Source organism: Balaenoptera acutorostrata, chromosome 9 (assembly GCF_949987535.1).
Source record: "Balaenoptera acutorostrata chromosome 9, mBalAcu1.1, whole genome shotgun sequence".
NCBI lineage: Eukaryota > Metazoa > Chordata > Mammalia > Artiodactyla > Balaenopteridae > Balaenoptera > Balaenoptera acutorostrata.
This window is the reverse complement of record NC_080072.1, coordinates 25,281,642-25,302,773: the sequence shown is the minus strand read 5'-3', so window position 1 is coordinate 25,302,773 and position 21,132 is coordinate 25,281,642. Positions and strand designations below refer to the sequence as shown.

The 21,132-nt window shown below is 40.6% G+C and overlaps 1 protein-coding gene across 4 annotated transcripts in view; it reads left to right on the top strand.

Moving 5' to 3' along the window:
* EHF (ETS homologous factor) overlaps positions 1 to 4,480 on the top strand; it is a 42,458-nt gene extending 37,978 nt beyond the window's left edge. For all 4 annotated transcript variants that reach the window (XM_007181057.2, XM_007181059.2, XM_007181058.2 and 1 more), the window contains one exon: positions 79 to 4,480. In XM_007181057.2, the coding sequence (XP_007181119.1) occupies positions 79 to 178 (100 nt within the window). In that variant the 3' untranslated portion in view covers positions 179 to 4,480. The remainder of the gene's footprint in view (positions 1 to 78) is intronic.
* The last annotated feature ends 16,652 nt before the right edge of the window (positions 4,481 to 21,132 follow it).

Sequence of the window (21,132 nt, the reverse complement as noted above, 5' to 3'; positions counted from 1 at the left end):
TGATAAGGCCGTGTGACCAGTTATTCCCCCGGCTGTCTTAATCAGACCAGCCACCTTATGCAATGTGTTTTGTTACAGATATTACTACAAAAGAGAAATTCTGGAACGTGTGGATGGACGAAGACTGGTATATAAATTTGGGAAGAATGCACGCGGATGGAGGGAAAATGAAAACTGAAGCTGCTGACACATTGAACACAAACCTAAACACATCCCAAATGATAACCAACCAAGAAGTCCCTGGACGTAAATATTTCAAAGACTACTTTTCTCTGATATTTATGTACCATGACGGGGAAAAAAATACATCTACTTCTAACAGGAAGAAGGAACATGACAGTTGATAGAATTATTTTGTTACTTTGAAGTATGTCCTATATGGGGAACAAACGTACACAGTTTTCTGTGAAATATGACACTGTATGTGGTTGTGATTTGTTTTTGCCTCTGTTGTGAAGTTCTTTTCCACTGCAAGAACAGAGTCTGTAGCCATGTGCTTCTTGCTAAGGAGAAAGAAAAAAAAAAAAAAATCAGACGGCATTAAAAGTTTTTATATGCAAAATGATTTAGGAAAAGGTGACGTGTCCTCCGCACATAGCATCTTCGTGGCCTCATCAAGAGAGGTGGGCGTGGTCGCTAGGATGAACTCCAGGGTCTCCGATTGGTGGGATGAACCAGAAGGATGCTGAGAATTCTACCCTGACCTTCAGGAGTCAGTGAGTGAAGAATGAAGACTTCCACAATCCACAGTGGACTGAAATCACTGCATAATCACATGACTTTTATGCTTAAATCAGAGAAGAATAATGGTGGAGGGGGCTTTATACTCATTCAGGAATGATTTACCTGGTGCCAAGTCTATCTTCCCTCCTCCCCCTTGGATGATTGGTGAAAAACTTCAATTGCCACCTCTGCTCACTTTTAGTTACTTAAGAGAAGGTCCAGCTTTGGTTATTTTTATCCCAGTTGCTCAAAAATAAGTGGGAAAAGGGAGGTAGTTATGAGTTTGCTCTTGTACTCCCATTGTCCTGTGGTTTCCCAATTGGCACAATTGATATTTTTGGCTGAATTATTCTTTGTTGTGTATTATTTGGCTGTCCTGTGTGTTTTGGGATGTTTAGCAGTGTCTATGATCTCTACCCACTAGGTGCCAATAGCACTCTGGTCCTCGAAGTTATGACAACCAAAAATGTCTCTAGACATTGCCAAATGTCCCCGGGGCCAGGGGGGGAGGGAGAACCACTGATTTAGCTAGTCAAGATGAAGATGGTGATTTATTCTCAGAGCAACAACAACAAAAAATCCCTAGAGTGAAGCAAAAGCAAGACTTTAAAGTCAACCTATTTTTCATTTTTAAAATGTTTGGACAATGGGTTGAAATAGCTAGAGGGATTTCTTTTCAGAACCTGAGATGAGAGCTAGACTCAGATAAATTAAACAAGGGCTAACAATAGAACACATTTGCACTAGAATTACAAAACAGAGTAAAAATTATATTGCAGAAGGAAACACTGAGAGGAGAGAAAAAGAGTGTGTGTGTGAGAGAGAGGAAGTTAGTTCCAGGGGAAAATCTTTGCAGATGTTAGTTCTTATAATCTTTCCTCTTTTGGATAATCTCTTTCCTGTCTCATCTTAACTCATTCCAAAGTGAATGATGTCTTGCCTAGATTTGCATCCAGAAGAATGTTAAAAAAAAAAAAAAAGACAAAGAAAAGAAAGGAAGGATGGAAGAGAAAAACAGAAAACTCAGTTCAGGATCTATGGTCAGGAAGGAGTTGGAGACTTCTCCAATGATGGCGTTGTTCTGGGTCCCTGGAGACTTATTGCCAGACCCTGAAATCTGGGAGGAACTTGAGCCTGTAGACACTTTGAAAATGAGTTTGAACATCCAGATCCCTTTTGCAGCTTTTCTTTTCGGCTCCCCATGTCCTTGGCTTTCTCCTCCCTCCTGCCTCTCTATCTTGAGCATAATATGGGAATGAAGACATGTACTAATAAGAGGGGGCTCGTCTCATCCACTGATGGAACACCTCCTGCAGTGCCTTCCTCAACTCAGGCAAGCGAGTCATAGTCAAAGGTTGCAGAGTGTCTGTAATGGATTCAGAAGGTTGGAAGTATGAAGAATTAAGAATTTGTCCTAATTATAATGAGAGCCATTATGGCCAGTGACCTTGGAGCACAGCTTAGTGAGATGAATGACCTTCTGAAGGTACAACGGAGTTGTTTTTCTCTCTGCCTGACTTGGGTGCTACTCAGTGTTGTCAAGTCACAGTTACTGAGGGAACTGAGAGAAATGAAGGTGAGCAGCACAGATCTGAGACATTCCTGCATGAAAGACACACCTTGCTCTCCAAGGAAGGCTAAAGAAGTATGAGGCTTTCCCAGCAGTTGACTATACGTCCCACAGAATGAATTAAACCTCCAGATATTTGAATTAGTATAAACACATGAATGTTTGTGTGACTGTGTGTGTCTGAATTGTGTGAAGTTATTAGGGGTGTCTGCTAATTTGCTCTCTGCTGTTTCTTCTCTGGCTTGGCCTGTTCATCATCTAGGCAGCCTGGATTCTTCTCCGACCTTGCTCTTCCGCAAACGTGTAAGTTTCTCACATTCCTCCAAATCGGTCTTGGCTCTTTCCTCACCCTCTCCATTGAAGAGCAGTCCCTGCTTGGTACTGAGTCTGGGGCGTACTGACTGGAACGTTCTGCAGATAATTAACAGATTGTGTTATTTGTTGAAAGTGATGGTTTCTTGGCACCCGGTTCCTGCATAAATAGGTGGGCGTATTAAGTTCTCAGCATATCTCTCTATTGTCTTGGCTTGAGTTTGATGCATTTTCTGTGTGCTGTTCATGACTTGGAGAACTCAAGGTGATCGAGCCATACCAATTCGGGGTGTGAACAGAATCCTTCCCCCCGGTGTTGCAAGGGAAAGCAAAATCCCAGAGACAAGTCAGCACCAGGTGAAGCCCCCTTCTTTTGGCAACTCACAGCTTCTCACTTGAGAAGCTCGTCTGAGCCGTTGCTCCTATGGTCACTACGCATGGTCTCCTTAAACTCTCCTTAAACTAAAGGCTTGGGCTCTTATTTGTTTTTTTCCTGGGAACCTGAGGCAGGAAAGGTATTGTTAAGACTTTACCAGACTCAGATCATCTGAGGCTTCTAGATATTTGACTTGATGAAACGCGCAAAGCCCTGATGCCCAGGGACATACTTACAGCTTCTTGAACTTGCTTTCTGAGCAGGGCAGACCCGGACAATGAGTTTTCCTTTGAATGTGCTTGTCCTTCTTCAAACTCTTACCTTGCTAGACCGTAAGCTCTTTGAGGGCAGGGATGATATCTTAGCAATATTGTTTTCCCAGTATCTAACATGAGACAGGTCCTCAATAACAATATGTTGAGTTAATGAATGACTGTCTTCTGGAAGACTCCTCGGATTGGGAAGCCATGTCCATAATCGTGATGTAAATTGTTTTCTTCACTGGACGAAGAGCACAACAGCCAAAACTTCAAGGACATATTATCTATCAGGTGAACATTTTACTGTGAGACTCTTTACTTTGCCTTCCTACCTGTGCTGAAATAAAATCAAAACAGGTTATTTGGTTCTGCAAGTCAACATATGTTGTGTGAGAATTCTGTCACCTTATTAGGAACTGTGAGACTTATCTGGTATAAGAAGCCAGTCATGAACCTTGAACCTGTTTAAACCAATGAAGATTATGAATGTGTTTATATGATGTAAATTGCTATTTAAGTGTAAAGCAGTTCTAAGTTTTAGTATTTTGGGGTTGGTTTGTATTTTTTTGTTTGTTTTGAAAAACATTGAGGGATATTTTGATAAGGTTAGTCATGCATGTTAGATTTTAGTTTTGCAAGTGTGTTGTTTTTCCAATGTATAAAGTGTAGGAAAAGTTAAAATAGTAAGAGGGAAAGGCAATTATATTATTCTTCTATAGTTAAAAAAAGTTTATCGAGTGCCTACTGTGTTCACAGCATGGAACCATATTTGTGAGGAGCTTATCTAACTATGTGGGGTGTAATGGGTACTCCATAGGAGCCCATTGGATGGATACTTCCCGTGTGAAAGAAAGAACACAGCAATCACAATTATCAGAGTTGAATTAAGCTCAGCATTGCTTCTCAGTATTCCATTTCTGGAATAAGACATAGTGAGAACATTTAATAAAAACGTGTTGAGACTGGGCCTCATGAACCACTAAAATGTATAAGCCTTCACAAGTTTAGCTTAATTGGGATTAATCTTTCTGTAACTATATGCCTAATTCTTGCTTTTCTTCCCATCTGGCTTCTGGGTTGACAATTTGTGGGAAGCAACCCTACTGCTGCTATTTTTTTAAAAATCAGAAATCTTGCCCTTGAAACTGTGTTAAATTCAAATTGAGTATTTCTGTTTTATGAAAGAATTATATTTTTCAAAATACGGTTTTTTGGTTTGATGGGTCCCAGAAAACACTAATAAAAACCACAGAAACTAGCCTGTAACTGTGTGCTTCATGCTTCAACAAGTCATTCAAAACCAGGCTTCGAGGGAATGCACTTAGCAACACAACATATGCAGTTTCTGCATATAGTTACTCAATATGCATTTACTGAGCATCTACTACCATGTGCCAGGCACTGTCCTAGGTACTGAGTTATGGCAGAGAATGAAAGAGACAAAAAATAATTCTGCTCTCGTGAAGTTTATGTTCTATTGGATGGAAGCAGACAAGAAACAAAATATTAACAAACAAACATAGCATATCAGATGTGTAGTCAAGAAATGTAGAGCAAGGAAGAGGAGTAAAGTGTGCTGGATGGAGTATGTAGGGTTGATTGCAAGTTTAGGCAGGGTTAAGAAGGGTAGAAGGAAAGGAGCCATGAAGATGGCTGGGGGAATGGTACCCTACTGGAGGGACCAGCAAGTGCAAAGTTCCTGAGGTTCCTGACGCATGTTCCTGACATGTCCAAGGAACAGCAGGGCAGTCTGTTTGCCAGAGTAGACTCAGCAGTAGTAGGAAATAATGTTAGAGAGGCCCTGGCAGGCCAGATCACACAGAACTTGGAGGTCATTTTGAAGGCTCTGGTTTTTCTTTTGAGTGAGATGGAGAGCATCTGATGCTGAGTGTACATTCTTAGTGAAGGATGAACAAAGGGAGGCAGAAAAGATCACTCTTACATCCAGGTTTCCAGTACAACAGGTAAAAATATTTCCAGGCAAGAAATGAGCTCTAGGGGCTTCCCTGGTGGCGCAGTGGTTGAGAATCTGCCTGCCAATGCAGGGGACACGGGTTCGAGCCCTGGTCTGGGAAGATCCCACATGCCGCGGAGCAACTGGGCCCGTGAGCCACAACTACTGAACCTGCGCGTCTGGAGCCTGTGCTCTGCAACAAGAGAGGCCGCGATAGTGAGAGGCCCGTGCACTGCGATGAAGAGTGGCCCCCACTCGCCGCAACTAGAGAAAGCCCTCGCACAGAAATGAAGACCCAACACACCCAAAAAAATCAATCAATCAATAAATTAAAAAAAAAAAAAAAAGAAATGAGCTCTACCAGTTCATAACATATTTCTCCTGGGACCCAGAAAGTCTCAGTCCTTCAGTCACTTAATAAGTCATAATGAGGGACTTCCTTGGTAATGCAGTGGTTAAGAATCCGCCTGCAAGTGCAGGGGACACGGGTTCGAGCCCTGGTCCGGGAAGATCCCACATGTCACGGAGCAACCAAGCCCGTGTGCCACAACTGCTGAGCCTGTGCTCTAGAGCCTGCGAGCCACAACTACTGAGCCCGCATGCCACACCTACTGAAGCATGCATGCCTAGAGCCTGTGCTCCAGAACAAGAGAAGCCACCACAATGAGAAGCCCGCACACTGCAACGAAGAGTAGCCCCCACTCGCCGCAACTAGAGAAAGCCCGCGAGCAGCAACAAAGACCCAATACAGCCAATAAATAAATAAATAAATTAATTAATTAATAAATAAATAAAAGTCATAATGAAAATAATAATAGCTAACCATTTGGGGAAGATCCACTTGATCCCAGGAACTATGATATGTTCTTTGCATACACTATTACATTTAATCCTCATGCAAGCCTGCTATTTATAGATATTATCTCCAATTTTCAAATGAAGGAAATGAAGGTCAGAAAGATTAAATGACTTTCTCAAGGTCACACAGCTAGTAGTAAGTGGTAGAACTGGCATTGTTCACCCAGCTCTCTTTTTTCCAAAGTCCATACTTTTTTTTTTTTGGCCTCACCACGTGGCTTGCAGGATCTTAGTTCCCTGACCAGGGATTGAACCAGGGCCACGGCCCTGCAGTGAAAGCACTGAGTCCTTACCACTGGTCCTCCAGGGAATTCCCCCAAAGTCCATACTCTTAACCTTAATATTTCTCTAGTGTGTCAAAACACTAATGTTTTACACACACACACACATGCACACACACAAACACACACATACAGAGTTTCATGGTTAAATAACATTGGAGAAAGTGAGTCAAACAATGTATCACAGAGTTATTTACTGTAGGATTTCCCAGAGCCTTTGTGTTATGATGTGTCTTGTGAATCTGTAAGAGAGGGAAAAAAGTGTTCCCGATTTTCCAAGCCTATTTGACAATGCACCTTTTTCATCAAAGAAGACTTCATGAAATCAGCACCCTTTAGAACACACTTAGGGAAATGATGATCTTTAGAGATTACCTCTCTGATTTACAAGAAGCAGTATTTTCATGTTTGGGCTAAATTAGTATGCTGATAATATTCAAGCACATCAAACTTGGCCTACTTTGTATATATTCCTTTTTTTTTTTAATTGAGAAGAAATTCCCTCATTGCCCTGGGAATTATTTATTTGCATTGATGCATTTCTCAGTAATCACAAAGAACTTGCAGAGTGTCTTCTCTTTGGGAGCTATGAACTCCCTTGAATTTTAACTTTAGAACTACCTGTCCAAAAATATGGGTGCTAGCCACATGTGGCTATTTAAGTTAGTGAAAATTATGTAAATGAAATTGTGGCTTTTTTTTAAAACTCTATTCTGTTTTAATGTAAAGCATCATAAGTCAATAACATTATGAATTATATTCATATACCTACAGAATAGGAGGATTTGTCAAATCTGCTCTTTACTATCTAAATAATAGCTTAAATTAGCTCTCTCTGATGAAAATAAAATGTCAGATATGTAATTTGAAATTTTCCAATTTTCCCTTTAACCAGTAAAAAGAAACAGGTGAAATTACTTATAATAATATATTTTAAAATCTAACATATAAAAATATTGTCATTTTAAAATTAGTTAATATATTAATAATGAGATATTTTATGAAATATGAAAAAGGTTTCATATTAAGTTTGTAAAATCTGGTGTGCATTTTACACTTACTGAACACATGTTAAATATTGATTGGAAAGACTTGATCTGTATTTAGATTTCATAAATTTTATGATCAAATTATTTGACTCATATACCTGATTTTTTCCAAACATACTTGTTTTCCAAACATTTAAATGTGTCATATTTTTAAATTAATGTTTAAATAAAGTTAAAATATAAATTCTTCTGTTGTCCTAGCCGAAATTTTGGCTTCTTAATTGCACTACCCAGATTCCAAATGCTGCACAGCCACATATGACTAATGGTTCCTGTATTGGACATGCAGATATAGAACATTTCCATAATCAAAGAAAGTTCTATTGGACAGCCTTTCTCTAGAATTTGACCTGGGAGGATGGGGTAAGGCTGGAAAGATAATGAGCAAAACTAACCAACAGTAAAATAAGACACAGTAAGCCTGAGAAACCAGAGGTGATCCTGAATTCTAGAGAACAAAAAAAAATAATAAATATCCAAAGCAAATATCTCTGTGTTTGCTGGAATGGTGACAGTATCTACAAGTGCAAACAAGTTCCATGCTGTCAGTGGAGACTTGGAGTGGGAGGATTTGAGTATTCTTATCTCCAAACCCCACAAATACCTCATAGTCATTAATGTGAATGTTCCAAGGATGTGGCTTTCCGGTTGAGAATATTGGTAGTGAGGGGAAATCACTGAAATGGGAAGGGAAATGAAAGGTACCCAAATAGAAATGGCTGGCACTGCCCACTGTTGACCATAAATGCCACCAATACCATTCTCTTCCTTCTTTGCAAGACCAACTCTTTGAGTGAGTAGTTTACCCATAGACTCTCTATTTCCTTATACTTCAATTCTCTTCTGTTAACTGTCATGATCTGGCCTCTGTTCATATCAAGTCACTGAAAATGCCCCACTGAAAGTCATAGTCAAACTCATCCCTACCTCGGGAACTTTGCTTCAGCTGTTCCCTTTGCCTTAAATACACTTTTTTTTTTTAACATCTTTATTGGAGTATAATTGCTTTACAATGGTGTGTTAGTTTCTGCTTTATAACAAAGTGAATCGGCTATACATATACGTATATCCCCACATCTCCTCCCTCTTGCGTCTCCCTCCCACCCTCCCTATCCCACCCCTCTAGGTGGTCACAAAGCACCGAGCTGATCTCCCTGTGCTATGCAGCTGCTTCCCACTAGCTATCTATTTTACATTTGGTAGTGTATATATGTCCATGCCACGCTCTCACTTCGCCCCAGCTTACCCTTCCCCCTCCCCGTGTCCTCAAGTCCATTCTCTATGTCTGCGTCTTTATTCCTCTCCTGCCCCTGGGTTCTTCAGAAACATTTCATTTTTTTTTTATTCCATATATATGCATTGGCATACGGTAGTTGTTCTTCTCTTTCTGACTTACTTCACTCTGTATGACAGACTCTGGGCCCATCCACCTCACTGCAAATAACTCAATTTCGTTTCTTTTCATGGATGAGTAATATTCCATTGTATATATGTGTCACATCTTCTTTATCCATTCATCTGTCGATGGGCACTTAAGTTGTTTCCATGTCCTGGCTATTGTAAATAGAGCTGCAATGAATATTGTGGTACATGACACTTTTTGAATTATGGTTTTCTCAGGGTATATGCCCAGTAGTGGGATTGCTGGGTCATATGGTAGTTCTATTTTTAGTTTTTTAAGGAACCTCCATACTGTTCTCCATAGTGGCTGTATCAATTTACATTCCCACCAACAGTGCAAGAGGGTTCCCTTTTCTCCACACCCTGTCCAGCATTTATTGTTTGTAGACTTTTTGATGATGGCCATTCTGACTGGTGTGAGGTGATACCTCATTGTAGTTTTGATTTGCATTTGTCTAATGATTAATGATGTTGAGCATCCTTTCATGTGTTTGTTGGCAATCTGTATATCTTCTTTGGAGAAATGTCTATATAGGTCTTCTGCCCACTTTTGGATTGGGTTGTTTGCTTTTTTGATATTGAGCTGCATGAGCTGCTTGTAAATTTTGGAGATTAATCCTTTGTCAGTTGCTTCATTTGCAAATATTTTCTCCCATTCTGAGGGTTGTCTTTTCATCTTGTTTATGGTTTCCTTTGCTGTGCAAAAGCTTCATTAGGTCCCATTTGTTTATTTTGTTTTTATTTCCATTTCTCTAGGAGGGGGGCCAAAAAGGATCTTGCTGTAATTTATGTCATAGAGTGTTCTGCCTATGTTTTCCTCTAAGAGTTTCATAATGTCTGGCCTTACATTTGGTCTTTAATCCATTTTGAGTTTATTTTAGTGTATGGTGTTAGGGAGTGTTCTAATTTCATTCTTTTACATGCAGCTGTCTGGTTTTCCCAGCACCATTATTAAAGAGACTGTCTTTTCTCCATTGTATATTCTTGCCTCCTTTATCAAAAATAAGGTGACCATATGTATGTGGGTTTATCTCTGGGCATTTTATCCTGTTCCATTGATCTCTATTTCTGTTTTTGTGCCAGTACCATACTGTCTTGATTACTGTAGGTTTGTAGTATAGTCTGAAGTCTGGGAGCCTGATTCCTCCAGCTCCGTTTTTCTTTCTCAAGATTGCTTTGGCTATTTGGGGTCTTTTGTGTTTCCATACAAATTGTGAAATTTTTTGTTCTAGCTCTGTGAAAATGCCATTGGTAATTTGATAGGGATTGCATTGAATCTGTAGATTGCTGTGGGTAGTATAGTCATTTTCACAATATTGATTCTTCCAATCCAAGAACATGGTATATCTCTCCATCTGTTTGTGTCATCTTTAATTTCTTTCATCAATGACTTACAGTTTTTTGCATACAGGCCTTTTGTCTCCTTAGGTAAGTTTATTCCTAGGTATTTTATTCTTTATGTTTCAATGGTAAATGGGAGTGTTTCCTTAATTTCTCTTTCAGACTTTTCATCATTAGTGTATAGGAATGCAAGAGATTTCTGTGCATTTATTTTGTATCCTGCTACTTTAGCAGATTCATTGATTAGCTCTAGTAGTTTTCTGATAGCATCTTTAGGATTCTCTGTGTATAGTATCATGTCATCTGCAAACAGTGACAACTTTACTTCTTCTTTTCCGATTTAGATTCCTTTTATCATATGGTTTTTCTCCTTCAATTTGTTAATATAGTTTATCACATTGATTGATTTGCATATATTGAAGAATCCTTGCATCGCTGGGATAAACCACACTTTATCATGGTGTTTGACCCTTCTAATGTGCTGTTGGATTCTGTTTGCTAGTATTTTGTTGAGGATTTTTGCATCTATGTTCATTAGTTATATTGGCCTGAAGTCTTCTTTCTTTGTGACATATTTGGTTTTGGTATCAGGGTGATGGTGGCCTCATAGAATGGGTTTGGGAGTGTTCCTCCCTCTGCTATATTTTGGAAGAGTTTGAGAAGGATAGGTGTTAGCTCTTCTCTAAATGTTTGATAGAATTCACCTGTGAAGCCATCTGGTCCTGGGCTTCTGTTTGTTGGAAGATTTTTAATCACAGTCTCAATTTCAGTGCTTGTGATTGGTCTGTTAATATTTTCTATTTCTTCCTGGTTCAGTCTCAGAAGATTGTGCTTTTCTAAGATTTTGTCCATTTCTTCCAGATTGTCCAATTTATTGGCATATAGTTGCTTGCACTACTCTCTCATGATCTTTTGTATTTCTGCAGTGTCAGTTGTTACTTCTCCTTTTTCATTTCTAATTCTGTTGATTTGAGTCTTCTCCCTTTTTTTCTTGATGAGTCTGGCTAATGGTTTATCAATTTTGTTTATCTTCTCAAAGAACCAACTTTTAGTTTTAGTGATCTTTGCTATTGTTTCCTTCTTTCTTTTTCATTTATTTCTGATCTGATCCTTATGACTTCTTTCCTTCTGCTAACTTTGGGGTTTTTTTGGTTTTCTTTCTCTAATCACTTTAGGTATAAGGTTAGGTTGTTTATTTGAGATGTTTCTTTTTTCTTGAGGTAGGATTGTATTGCTATAAACTTCCCTCTTGGAACTGCTTTTGCTGCCTCCCATAGATTTTGGGTCATCGTGTTTTCATTGTCATTTGTTTCTAGGTATTTTTTATTTCCTATTTGATTTCTTCAGTGATCTCTTGGTTATTTAGTAGTGTACTGTTTAGCCTCCTTGTGTTTGTATTTTTTTCAGATTTTTTCCTGTAATTGATATCTGGTCTCATAGCATTGTGGTCGGAAAAGATACTTGATATGATTTCAATTTTCTTAAATTTACCAAGGCTTGATTTGTGACCCAAGATATCATCTATCCTGGAGAATGTTCCATGAGCAGTTGAGAAGAAAGTGTATTCTGTTGTTTTTGGATGGAATGTCCTATAAATATCAATTAAGTCCATCTTGTCTAATGTATCATTTAAAGCTTGTGTTTCCTTATTTATTTTCATGTTGGATGATCTGTCCATTGGTGAAAGTGGGGTGTTAAAGTTCCCTACTATGATTGTGTTACTGTCTATTTCCCCTTTTATGGCTGTTAGCACTTGCCTTATGTATTAAGGTGCTCCTATGTTGGGTGCATAAATATTTACTATTGTTATATCTTCTTCTTGGATTGATGCCTTGATCATTATGTAGTGTCCTTCTCTGTCTCTTGTAACAGTCTTTATTTTAAAGTCTATTTTGTGTGATATGAGAATTGCTACTCCAGCTTTCTTTTGATTTCCATTTGCATGGAATATTTTTTCCATCCCCTCACTTTCAGTCTTTATGTGTCCCTAGGGTTGAAGTGGGTCTCTTGTAGACAGCATATATACGGGTCTTGTTTTTGTATCCACTCAACCAGTCTATGGCTTTTGGTTGGAGCATTTAATCCATTTACATTTATGGTAGTTATCGATATGTATGTTCCTATTATCATTTTCTTAATTGTTTTGGGTTTGTTATTGTAGGTCTTTTCCTTCTCTTGTGTTTCTTGCCTAGAGAAGTTCCTTTAGCATTTGTTGTGAAGCTGGTTTTGTGGTGCTGAATTCTCTTAGTTTTTGCTTGTTTGTAAAGGTTTTAATTTCTCCATCGAATCTGAATGAGATCCTTGCTGGGTAGAGTAATCTTGGTTATAGGTTTTTCCCTTTCATCACTTTAAATATGTCTTGCCACTCCCTTCTGGCCTGCAGAGTTTCTACTGAAAGATCAGCTGTTAACCTTATGGAGATTCCCTTGTATGTTATTTGTTGCTTTTCCCTTGCTGCTTTTAATATTTTTTCTTTGTATTTAATTTTTGATAATTCAATTAATATGTGTCTTGGCATGTTTCTCCTTAGATTTATCCTGTATGGAACTCTCTGCACTTCCTGGACTTGACTATTTCCTTTCCCATATTAGGGAAGTTTTGAACTATAATCTCTTCAAATATTTTCTCAGTCCCTTTCTTTTTCTCTTCGTCTTCTGGGACCCCTATAGTTCGAATGTTGGTGCGTTTAATGTTGTCCCAGTGGTCTCTGAGACTGTCCTCAATTCTTTTCATTCTTTTTTCTTTATTTTGCTTTGTGGTAGTTATTTCCACTATTTTATCTTCCAGGTCACTTATCCATTCTTCTACCTCAGTTATTCTGCTATTGATTCCTTCTAGAAATTTTTAAATTTCATTTATTGTGTTGTTCATCACTGTTTTTTTGCTTTTTAGTTCTTCTAAGTCCTTGTTAAACATTTCTTGTATTTTCTCCATTCTATTTCCAAGATTTTGGATCATCTTTACTACCATTACTCTGAATTCTTTTTCAGGTAGACTGCCTATTTCCTCTTCATTTGTTTGGTCTAGTGGGTTTTTACCTTGCTCCTTCATCTGCTGTGTGTTTCTCTGTCTTCTCATTTTGCTTAACTTACTGTTCTTGGGGTCTCCTTTTCGCAGGCTGCAGGTTCGTAGTTCTCGCTGTTTTTGGTGTCTGCCCCTAGTGGCTAAGTTGGTTCAGTGGGTTGTGTAGGCTTCCTGGTGGAGGGGACTGGTGCTTGTGTTCTGGTGGATGAGGCTGGATCTTGTCTTTCTGGTGGGCAAGACCAGGTTCAGTGGTGTGTTTTGGGGTGTCTGTGAACTTATTATGGGTTTAAGCAGTCTCTCTGCTAATGGGGGGTGGTTGTGTTCCTGTCTTGCTAGTTGTTTGGCATAGGGTGTCAGCACTGTAACTTGCTGGTCGTTGAGTGGAGCTGAGTCTCAGCATTGAGATGTAGATCTCTGGGAGAGCTTTCACCGTTTGATATTACATGGAGCCAGGAGGTCTCTGGTGGACCAATGTCCCGAACTCGGCTCTCCCACCTCAGAGGTACAGGCCTGACACCCCGGAGGAGCACCAAGACCCTGTCAGCCACACGGCTCAGCAGAAAAGGGAGAAAAAAATGAAATAAATAAATAAATAAATAAAATAAAATAAAGTTATTAAATGCAAAAATTATTAAAAATAAAAAAATTTTTAAGTAATAAAAGAAGAAAAAAGAGAAAGAAAGAAGAGAGCCACCAAACCAAAAAACAAATCTACCAATGATAAGAAGTGCAAAAACTATACTAAAAAAAATAAATAAATGGACAGACAGAACCCTAGGACAAATGGTGAAAGCAAAGCTATACAGACAAAATCACACTAAGAAGCATACACATACACACTCACAAAAAGAGAAAAAGGAAAAATATATATATATCTATATATTAAAAAAAAAAAGAAGAGAGCAACCAAATCAATAAACAAATCTACCAATGATAACAAACTCTAAATGCTAAACCAAGATAAACATAAAACCAGAAACCAGTCAGTTGCATACAGCAAACCCCAAGTCTACAGTTTCTCCCACAGTCCACCGCCTCAATTTTGGGATGATTCGTTGTCTATTCAGGTGTTCCACAGATGCACGGTACATCAAGTTGATTGTGGGGATTTAATCTGCTGCTCCTGAGGCTGCTGGGAGAGATTTCATTTCTCTTCTTTGTTCGCACAGCTCCTGGGGTTCAGCTTTGGATTTGGACCCACCTCTGTGTGTAGGTCGCCTGAGGGCATCTGTTCTTCGCTCAGACAGGACGGGGTTAAAGGAGCAGCTGATTAGGGGGCTCTGGCTCACTCAGGCCAGGGGAGGGAGGGGTAAGGATGCGGGGCGAGCCTGCGACGGCAGAGGCCAGCGTGACGATGCACGAGCCTGAGGCGTGCCGTGCGTTCTCCCGGGGAAGTTGTTCCTGTATCACGGGACCCTGGCAATGACGGGCTGCACAGGCTCCCGGGAGCGGCGGTGTGGATAGTGACCTGTGCTCGCACACAGGCTTCTTGGTGGCTGCAGCAGCAGCCTTAGCGTCTCATGCCCGTCTCTGGTGTCCGCGCTGATAGCCATGGCTCAAGCCCGTCTCTGGAGCTTGTTTAGGCGGTGCTCTGAATCCCCTCTCCTCACACACCCCAAAACAATGGTCTCTTGCCTCTTTGGCAGTTCCAGACTTTTTCCCGGACTCCCTCCTGGCTAGCTGTGTTGCACTAGCTCCCTTCAGGCTGTGTTCACACTGCCAACCCCAGTCCTCTCCCTGGGATCCGACCTCCGAAGCCGGAGCCTCAGCTCCCGGCCCCCACCCGCCCCGGCGGGGGAGCAGACAAGCCTCTCAGGCTGGTGAGTGTTGGCCGGCACCGATCCTCTGTGCGGGAGTCTCTCCGTTTTGCCCTCTGCACCCCTGTTGCTGTGCTCTCCTCCGTGGCTCCAAAGCTTCCCCCCCACCACGCCCAGTCTCAGCCAGTGAAGGGGCTTCCTAGTGTGTGGAAACCTTTCCTCCTTCACAGCTCCCTCCCACTGCTGCAGGTCCCATCCCTATTCTTTTGTTTCTGTTTTTTTCTTTTTTCTTCTGCCCTACCCAGGTACGTGGGGAGTTTCTTGCCTTTTGGGAAGTCTGAGGTCTTCTGCCAGCTTTCAATAGGTGTTCTGTAGGAGTTGTTCCACACGTAGATGTATTTCTGATGTATTTATGGGGAGCAAGGTGATCTCCACATCTTACTCCTCTGCCATCTTGAAGGTCTCTCTATTTCCTTGTTTTCTGCAACAGTTTTCTTCACCTGCTTTCCCGAGTACTCATTCTTCAGTTCTTACTCTTCCCATCCTTCTAACAACACGTGTTCCCCAAGATTAAAGCCTTAGCCTTTACTCTTCTCCTTTTTCATTCTCACCCTCAAAGCTTAGCCTCTTGAAAGCATAGTTTAGAGACTTCATGATGATATGGGGGATGGACAGTCTATTTTCTTTCTGGTCCTGGCTTCAACTCTAACTGGTTGGAGACCGTGGTCATGTCACTTAAGTTCTCCATTCTTTAGTTTCTTCCCCTCCTAAATGGAAATACATACCTACTTCCCATTGGTGGTGTGGGAATGGAGTGGACAAATTCTAATATTTATGGAGGGTTTATACATGTAGGCACTGTGCTAAACACTATTTATTTAAGTCATTGCCCATGAGATAGGTTCTACTGTTATTTCCATCTTGTAGATGAGGAAACTGAGGCTCATAGAGGTAAAGAATCTTACCTGACTTCACCCTGCTGGTATGAGGTAGAGCTGAGATTTGAGCCTTTGTCTGGTGAGCCCAGAGTTGGGATCTTAATCATGACGCTCTATAGTCTCTCTTGGAGAGTGCTATGAAAAGAATTAAGTACTAGACAAAGTAAAGGAATTATTACTAAATTTGTGACAACTCCAAGAGAGGTATTTAAGGTGTCTAGTCTGGGAACACAATGATATCTAACCAACATGGATGTCTTCAAGCCATTTTGCCTTGTGTTAAGGTCATACTTTATCAGCCCTAGCCAGGGACAAAACTTCAAAGAGGATTTGGTGTCTGATCCACCTTAAAATCTCAGCCCCAGAGATGCTTAGAGCTGGAAGATCATCTGATGCAAACTGCCATCATAAAATTGCAGAGAGCTTAATGCACAGTCCCAAGGTCACCCAGTCTCTTAACTAAGAGGGGAAGCTGGTTTTCCAGTTTTCCTGTTCATGAATCATTTCACCCGAGTGTGACCTTTCCTGACGGTGGGTTCCTCCATCCCCAACATGGAGGTATCCTTTAGAAAGTTCCTTTTTCTCCTGACCTCCATGGTGTTGCCATGTAACCTTCTTATGCTGATTCTTCAAATCCAGCCAACATCATCTCTGCTCTGGGTCCCAGCCAGGTCTGGTAGGAAAAAACTGCACATCCTAGAAGTTAGTAGAAGAGCAGATGTGGAATCAGGGAGACCAAGTCAAAGCTGCTAAGATATGATGAATGCAGAGGTCTCTAGCACTGCTAAGGAAGGAGCACAAGAGAATACAAAATCTGGTAAAAGATCTCATTAATCATCAGCTCTCTGACTCTCTCCTTGGCTTCATTGTGTATGTGTGTGTGTGTGTGCGCTCGCACGCCTATGTGTGTATGTACCTGAGCCTACCCTCCTCTCTCTTACTCTCTGTATCTCTTTGAGTCCCTGTTTCTTTCCCATACCTTTCCTTCCTCTTGCTCACCAGTCCCTTTCAAACTCCTTCCCTCTCCAAACCTGTCTTTCCAGGTTGCTGAAAGACAGAGAGCTGAAAAGAGGAAAGTCCAGGGCCAGGAATGGTGCCATCTCTCTGAAAGCCTCAGTGGTGACAATAACAAATGGTATTTACCTAAGGGTTATTAACACATCAACTGTTCTCGCCTTGACTATTTAGTCATGACATTCAGCACTAATGGACTTTTCCAACGACAAACAGAACGAGAAGAAGGAAAACAGTGTATTCACACTCGATGATAGAGTCAGTGATCCCTGCTGAAGCTGTGAAACCAGAGGCGATCTCTTCAGTTCGACCTGAGGATGCCTCACCTGAATGGGGAGACACAGGATTCCGGGCCCATAATGGACTCCGCTGAGGTGCCCTGTGAGAGGGAAAACAAGAAGTAAAGAACGTGGCTACGTGGTACTGGGGGAAAAAAGCTTCACACATTCAACAATTTTCAGCTACATATGGATCACGGCCAAGGTGTCATGCACTGCACCAGGTGCTGCCACAGTCTTACTGCACAAGACAGACTAAAAGGCAAGGTCAAATGACTGGTCCAAGTTCACACAGTAGGTTAGTGTATGAGTCCACTTGACTTCCTGTTCTACTCCACTGTCCTGAGTTCACCGTGGATGTCCATTCTTTCTTTAGGAAGAGATATCTTTAAGTCACTGGGACTGGAAAACAGGCTAGCAGCATAAAAAGCACAGGCTTTTGAGTGGAAGCAACCTAAGTTCCAAATCTCATACCTTCACTTACAAGCTGAGTGACCTTGGGCAAGTGACTTAACCTTTTTAAACCTCAGCTTCCTCATGAACAAGCAGGCACACTAAGTTGGAGCTCATACTTTCTGGGGGAGACGGCCAATTAACCAACATATTACATGGCAATATGATCAATAATAGGGAAATGCAGGAAGATGGGACCTGGGTTCCAGTCATGGCTCCGTTACTAACTAGCCATGGGCCCTTAGGCAAGTTTCTTAAACTCTCTGGCTTTGGTTTCTTCATTTGTAAATCAACAGGTTGGACTAGATCATCTCTGAGGTTGTTCCAAATAGAAAATCCCAGGAATTTATGAAAGTAAGTTTGAATGGAGTCCAAAATTTATTTAAGTGTTTATGATTCTGCCCTGGGAAGGGCTGGTGGACTGAGGTGAACATGGAGTTGTCTCTGGTGGTTTTGTAGGACTGGGGATGTGGGAAAGGGGTGGAGACAAAAACAGCAGAGCCTGGATCCTTGGACATATGTGGTCAGTTCCAGGGTAAGCTGTCCTTCAGGATCTAAGAACTGTATCTCCACGTGGTAAAGCTGCCCCCCGGGGATATGGCTTATGGGTAACAGTGATGGCTGATACTTATGTCGTGCTTACTCTGTCAGGCAGAGTACCATGCACTTTACTTATATGATTTCACTTAATTCTGTGAGATAGGTAAATATCATTGTTACCATCTCTCCCTTGGGATGAGGAAATGGAGGCTCAGAATGATGAAACAATTTGCCTAGGTGGCAGAATTGGGACTTGAACCCAGCCTCCAAGCAAAGACCTTTCTATCATATGAACTCCTAAGCTGCTAAAGAAGGTACCACCTGAGGTTTGAACAGCTGAGTGAAGTCCCTTCTTTCTTTGAGTAGGCTTTCTTAGAAACAGGAAGTTGAATTTTGCCAAAAATGCAAAAATAAACAGGTTCCTGGGACACTGAGTGTAATTTGAAATTCAAAACTCATGTTAGCTATCACTTTTTCTTGAGGCTTACTGGTCTGTGTAATGCTAACAGTGGAACCCCAGATTGGACTTCCAGGGAGCTCCTGCTGCAGGAATGCATTACATGTCCACAAATAGCGTTGGTCTCAGAGAGTATGTGTATGGTGTGCGAGGGCTGCAGAGTAAGGGATATGGATGATGGAGAAGAGGGAGAGAGGTAATTCCTGCTCCTGAAAACCAGCAAAGTCTTCACAAAAGAGTGGGATTTAATTGGCCATTGAAGGAGAGGAATTATTTTCATTTTTTTTTTAAAGGTAGCTTAAAGAAGTCAATCTACCATTGCTTAAACAACACACATGGTAAGCTGCTCTTTATTTTTGAATCTTTTTTTTTTAAATTTTATTTATTTATTTATTTATTTATTTATTTATTTATTTATGGCTGTGTTGAGTCTTCGTTTCTGTGCATGGGCTTTCTCTAGTTGCGGCAAGCGGGGGCCACTCTTCATCGCGGTACGCGGGCCTCTCATTATCATGGCCTCTCTTGTTGCGGAGCACAGGCTCCAGACGCCCAGGCTCAGTAATTGTGGCTCACGGGCCTAGTTGCTCCGTGGCATGTGGGATCTTCCCAGACCAGGGCTCGAACCCGTGTCCCCTGCATTGGCAGGCAGATTCTCAACCACTGCGCCACCAGGGAAGTCCCTTCATTTTTAATATAATAACTTAAAAATTATATCTGATTACTATTTGAAAAAAAAGAAGTATAGATAAACAGTAAGAAAGGTAAAAAAGAATCTCAAATCCCACCACTCCAAATAACCATGTACACTTTTGGTGGACGTAATTCCAGGCTTCTTAACTAATAAAAAGATAGATGAGTTGAGGGCTGGGACTTGGGAGGATGGAGGATATGGGTGAAAGCATGACTTTTCACTGTAAAACTTTATATATGAACCATATTAATGGATTACCTCTTCAATAAAAAGAATAGATAGGTATATAGATAGAAGTAATTTTAGAGAAATGTGATCTTATGCACAATTCACAAAGTTAAAACTATTCAATTTGACTTCAACTCAACTTGAAGAAAAAGAAATGGAGGGAATCTCTGAATTCAAATAAATGTTTCTTTAATACAAGATATATTAGTTCAAAAAAGGTACCTTTAAGTTCACAAAAATGAAGCACGAAAATTTTGACATTGGAGCAATTGTGCTTTCTAAAAGTACATGTTTCCATTTTAGACAGGATTGATTGACTCCTTGCTCTGAAATATGATAAAATTAACATGTGTTGTTCCTCATATTTCCCTTCCTCCATTTCCTGATTTCGGTTAGTATATTTTAATTGCTGAGGGTTAAATTTTTTAGTCTTTCTTGACAAAATCAAAACCCCAATTCTAAAGTTGTTTAGTCAGGTCTAAATTTAAGTGTGTTAAATGTTTGCCGCCAGATCTTTTACCTTGGTTATCCATTTTGTATTTCTTTATTTTGATTCACTTCTTGGATGTCAGGACTTCATAATGTAATGAATTTCTGTTGGTTCCTCCCAAGTGCACATTCTTTCTTATCTCTTTCTAGTAGTTCTCAGTTTCCACTGGGGATCCATGTAGTTCTGAGGAAAGTAGCTCTTCCTTCAACTCCAGGTATGGAGCACATAACCCAGGCTGAGCAAATCAGGGTAGTCTATATCCCTTCTGAGGGTTATCGCTATAACCTAAACTAGTACAATCAGAGTGAGTCTCAGGACTTTTTGCTGGGGATGTTGGGACATAAAAGTCTCTTCCTCAAGACTGTGTGATATGAAGACGTGAATCATAAAACTACTGTAACATTCTTTTCTTCTATAAGGGAAGTTAACCTGAGGATAAAGTCAATACACTGAGGGGGGCAGAACAAATCAAATTTCAGAGAACTGGTACTAGATCCCTCATGAATCATGGACCCCTGGATCAGGATGTACTTGAAGCCTTCCTTACTACTAGATTTTTCATTTACAAGAGCTGATAAATCTTTGTTTAAATTTCTGAGTTTTCTGTCGATTGCAAAACGAAGAGCACTAGTCAATACAATTGTGAAGGTAGCTGGTGACAGTATTGGAAAGAGTATTTTTGTAGAGGAAATGGCATGAACAAAGCTTCAGAGGCCAGCAAACAGAGAGCATATGGTCTAGTCTTTGGGAGTTTAGATTTTTCTCAGGTTACAAAGGGCCTTATTCTTATTAAAGAGGAGTAGAATTGTGGTGACAGCTTGCCTATCATATAAGTTTTTTCTGTACAGAAAGATTTTACCTGGGGCTGGGAAAATGCAAGGAAGCCAAGGAGAACCCAATGAGAGAGTTGGAAGATGGGGGAAAGGACTTGTCCTGACAAATAGATGGAGCCTATTCCGTTCCTTTGTGTGGTGTTTTAAGGCATTAGGTACAGGTTAGTCTTGGGACAAGTAGAGACAGAATCCTGAGTAAGAGAAGCCTTAACCCATACTAATGAATGTGACCACTTTCTATCAGAAATTCTGATTGTCTGTCTACAGGGAAAAGTCCTTTCCTGTAATCTCCTGAAAGAGTCTA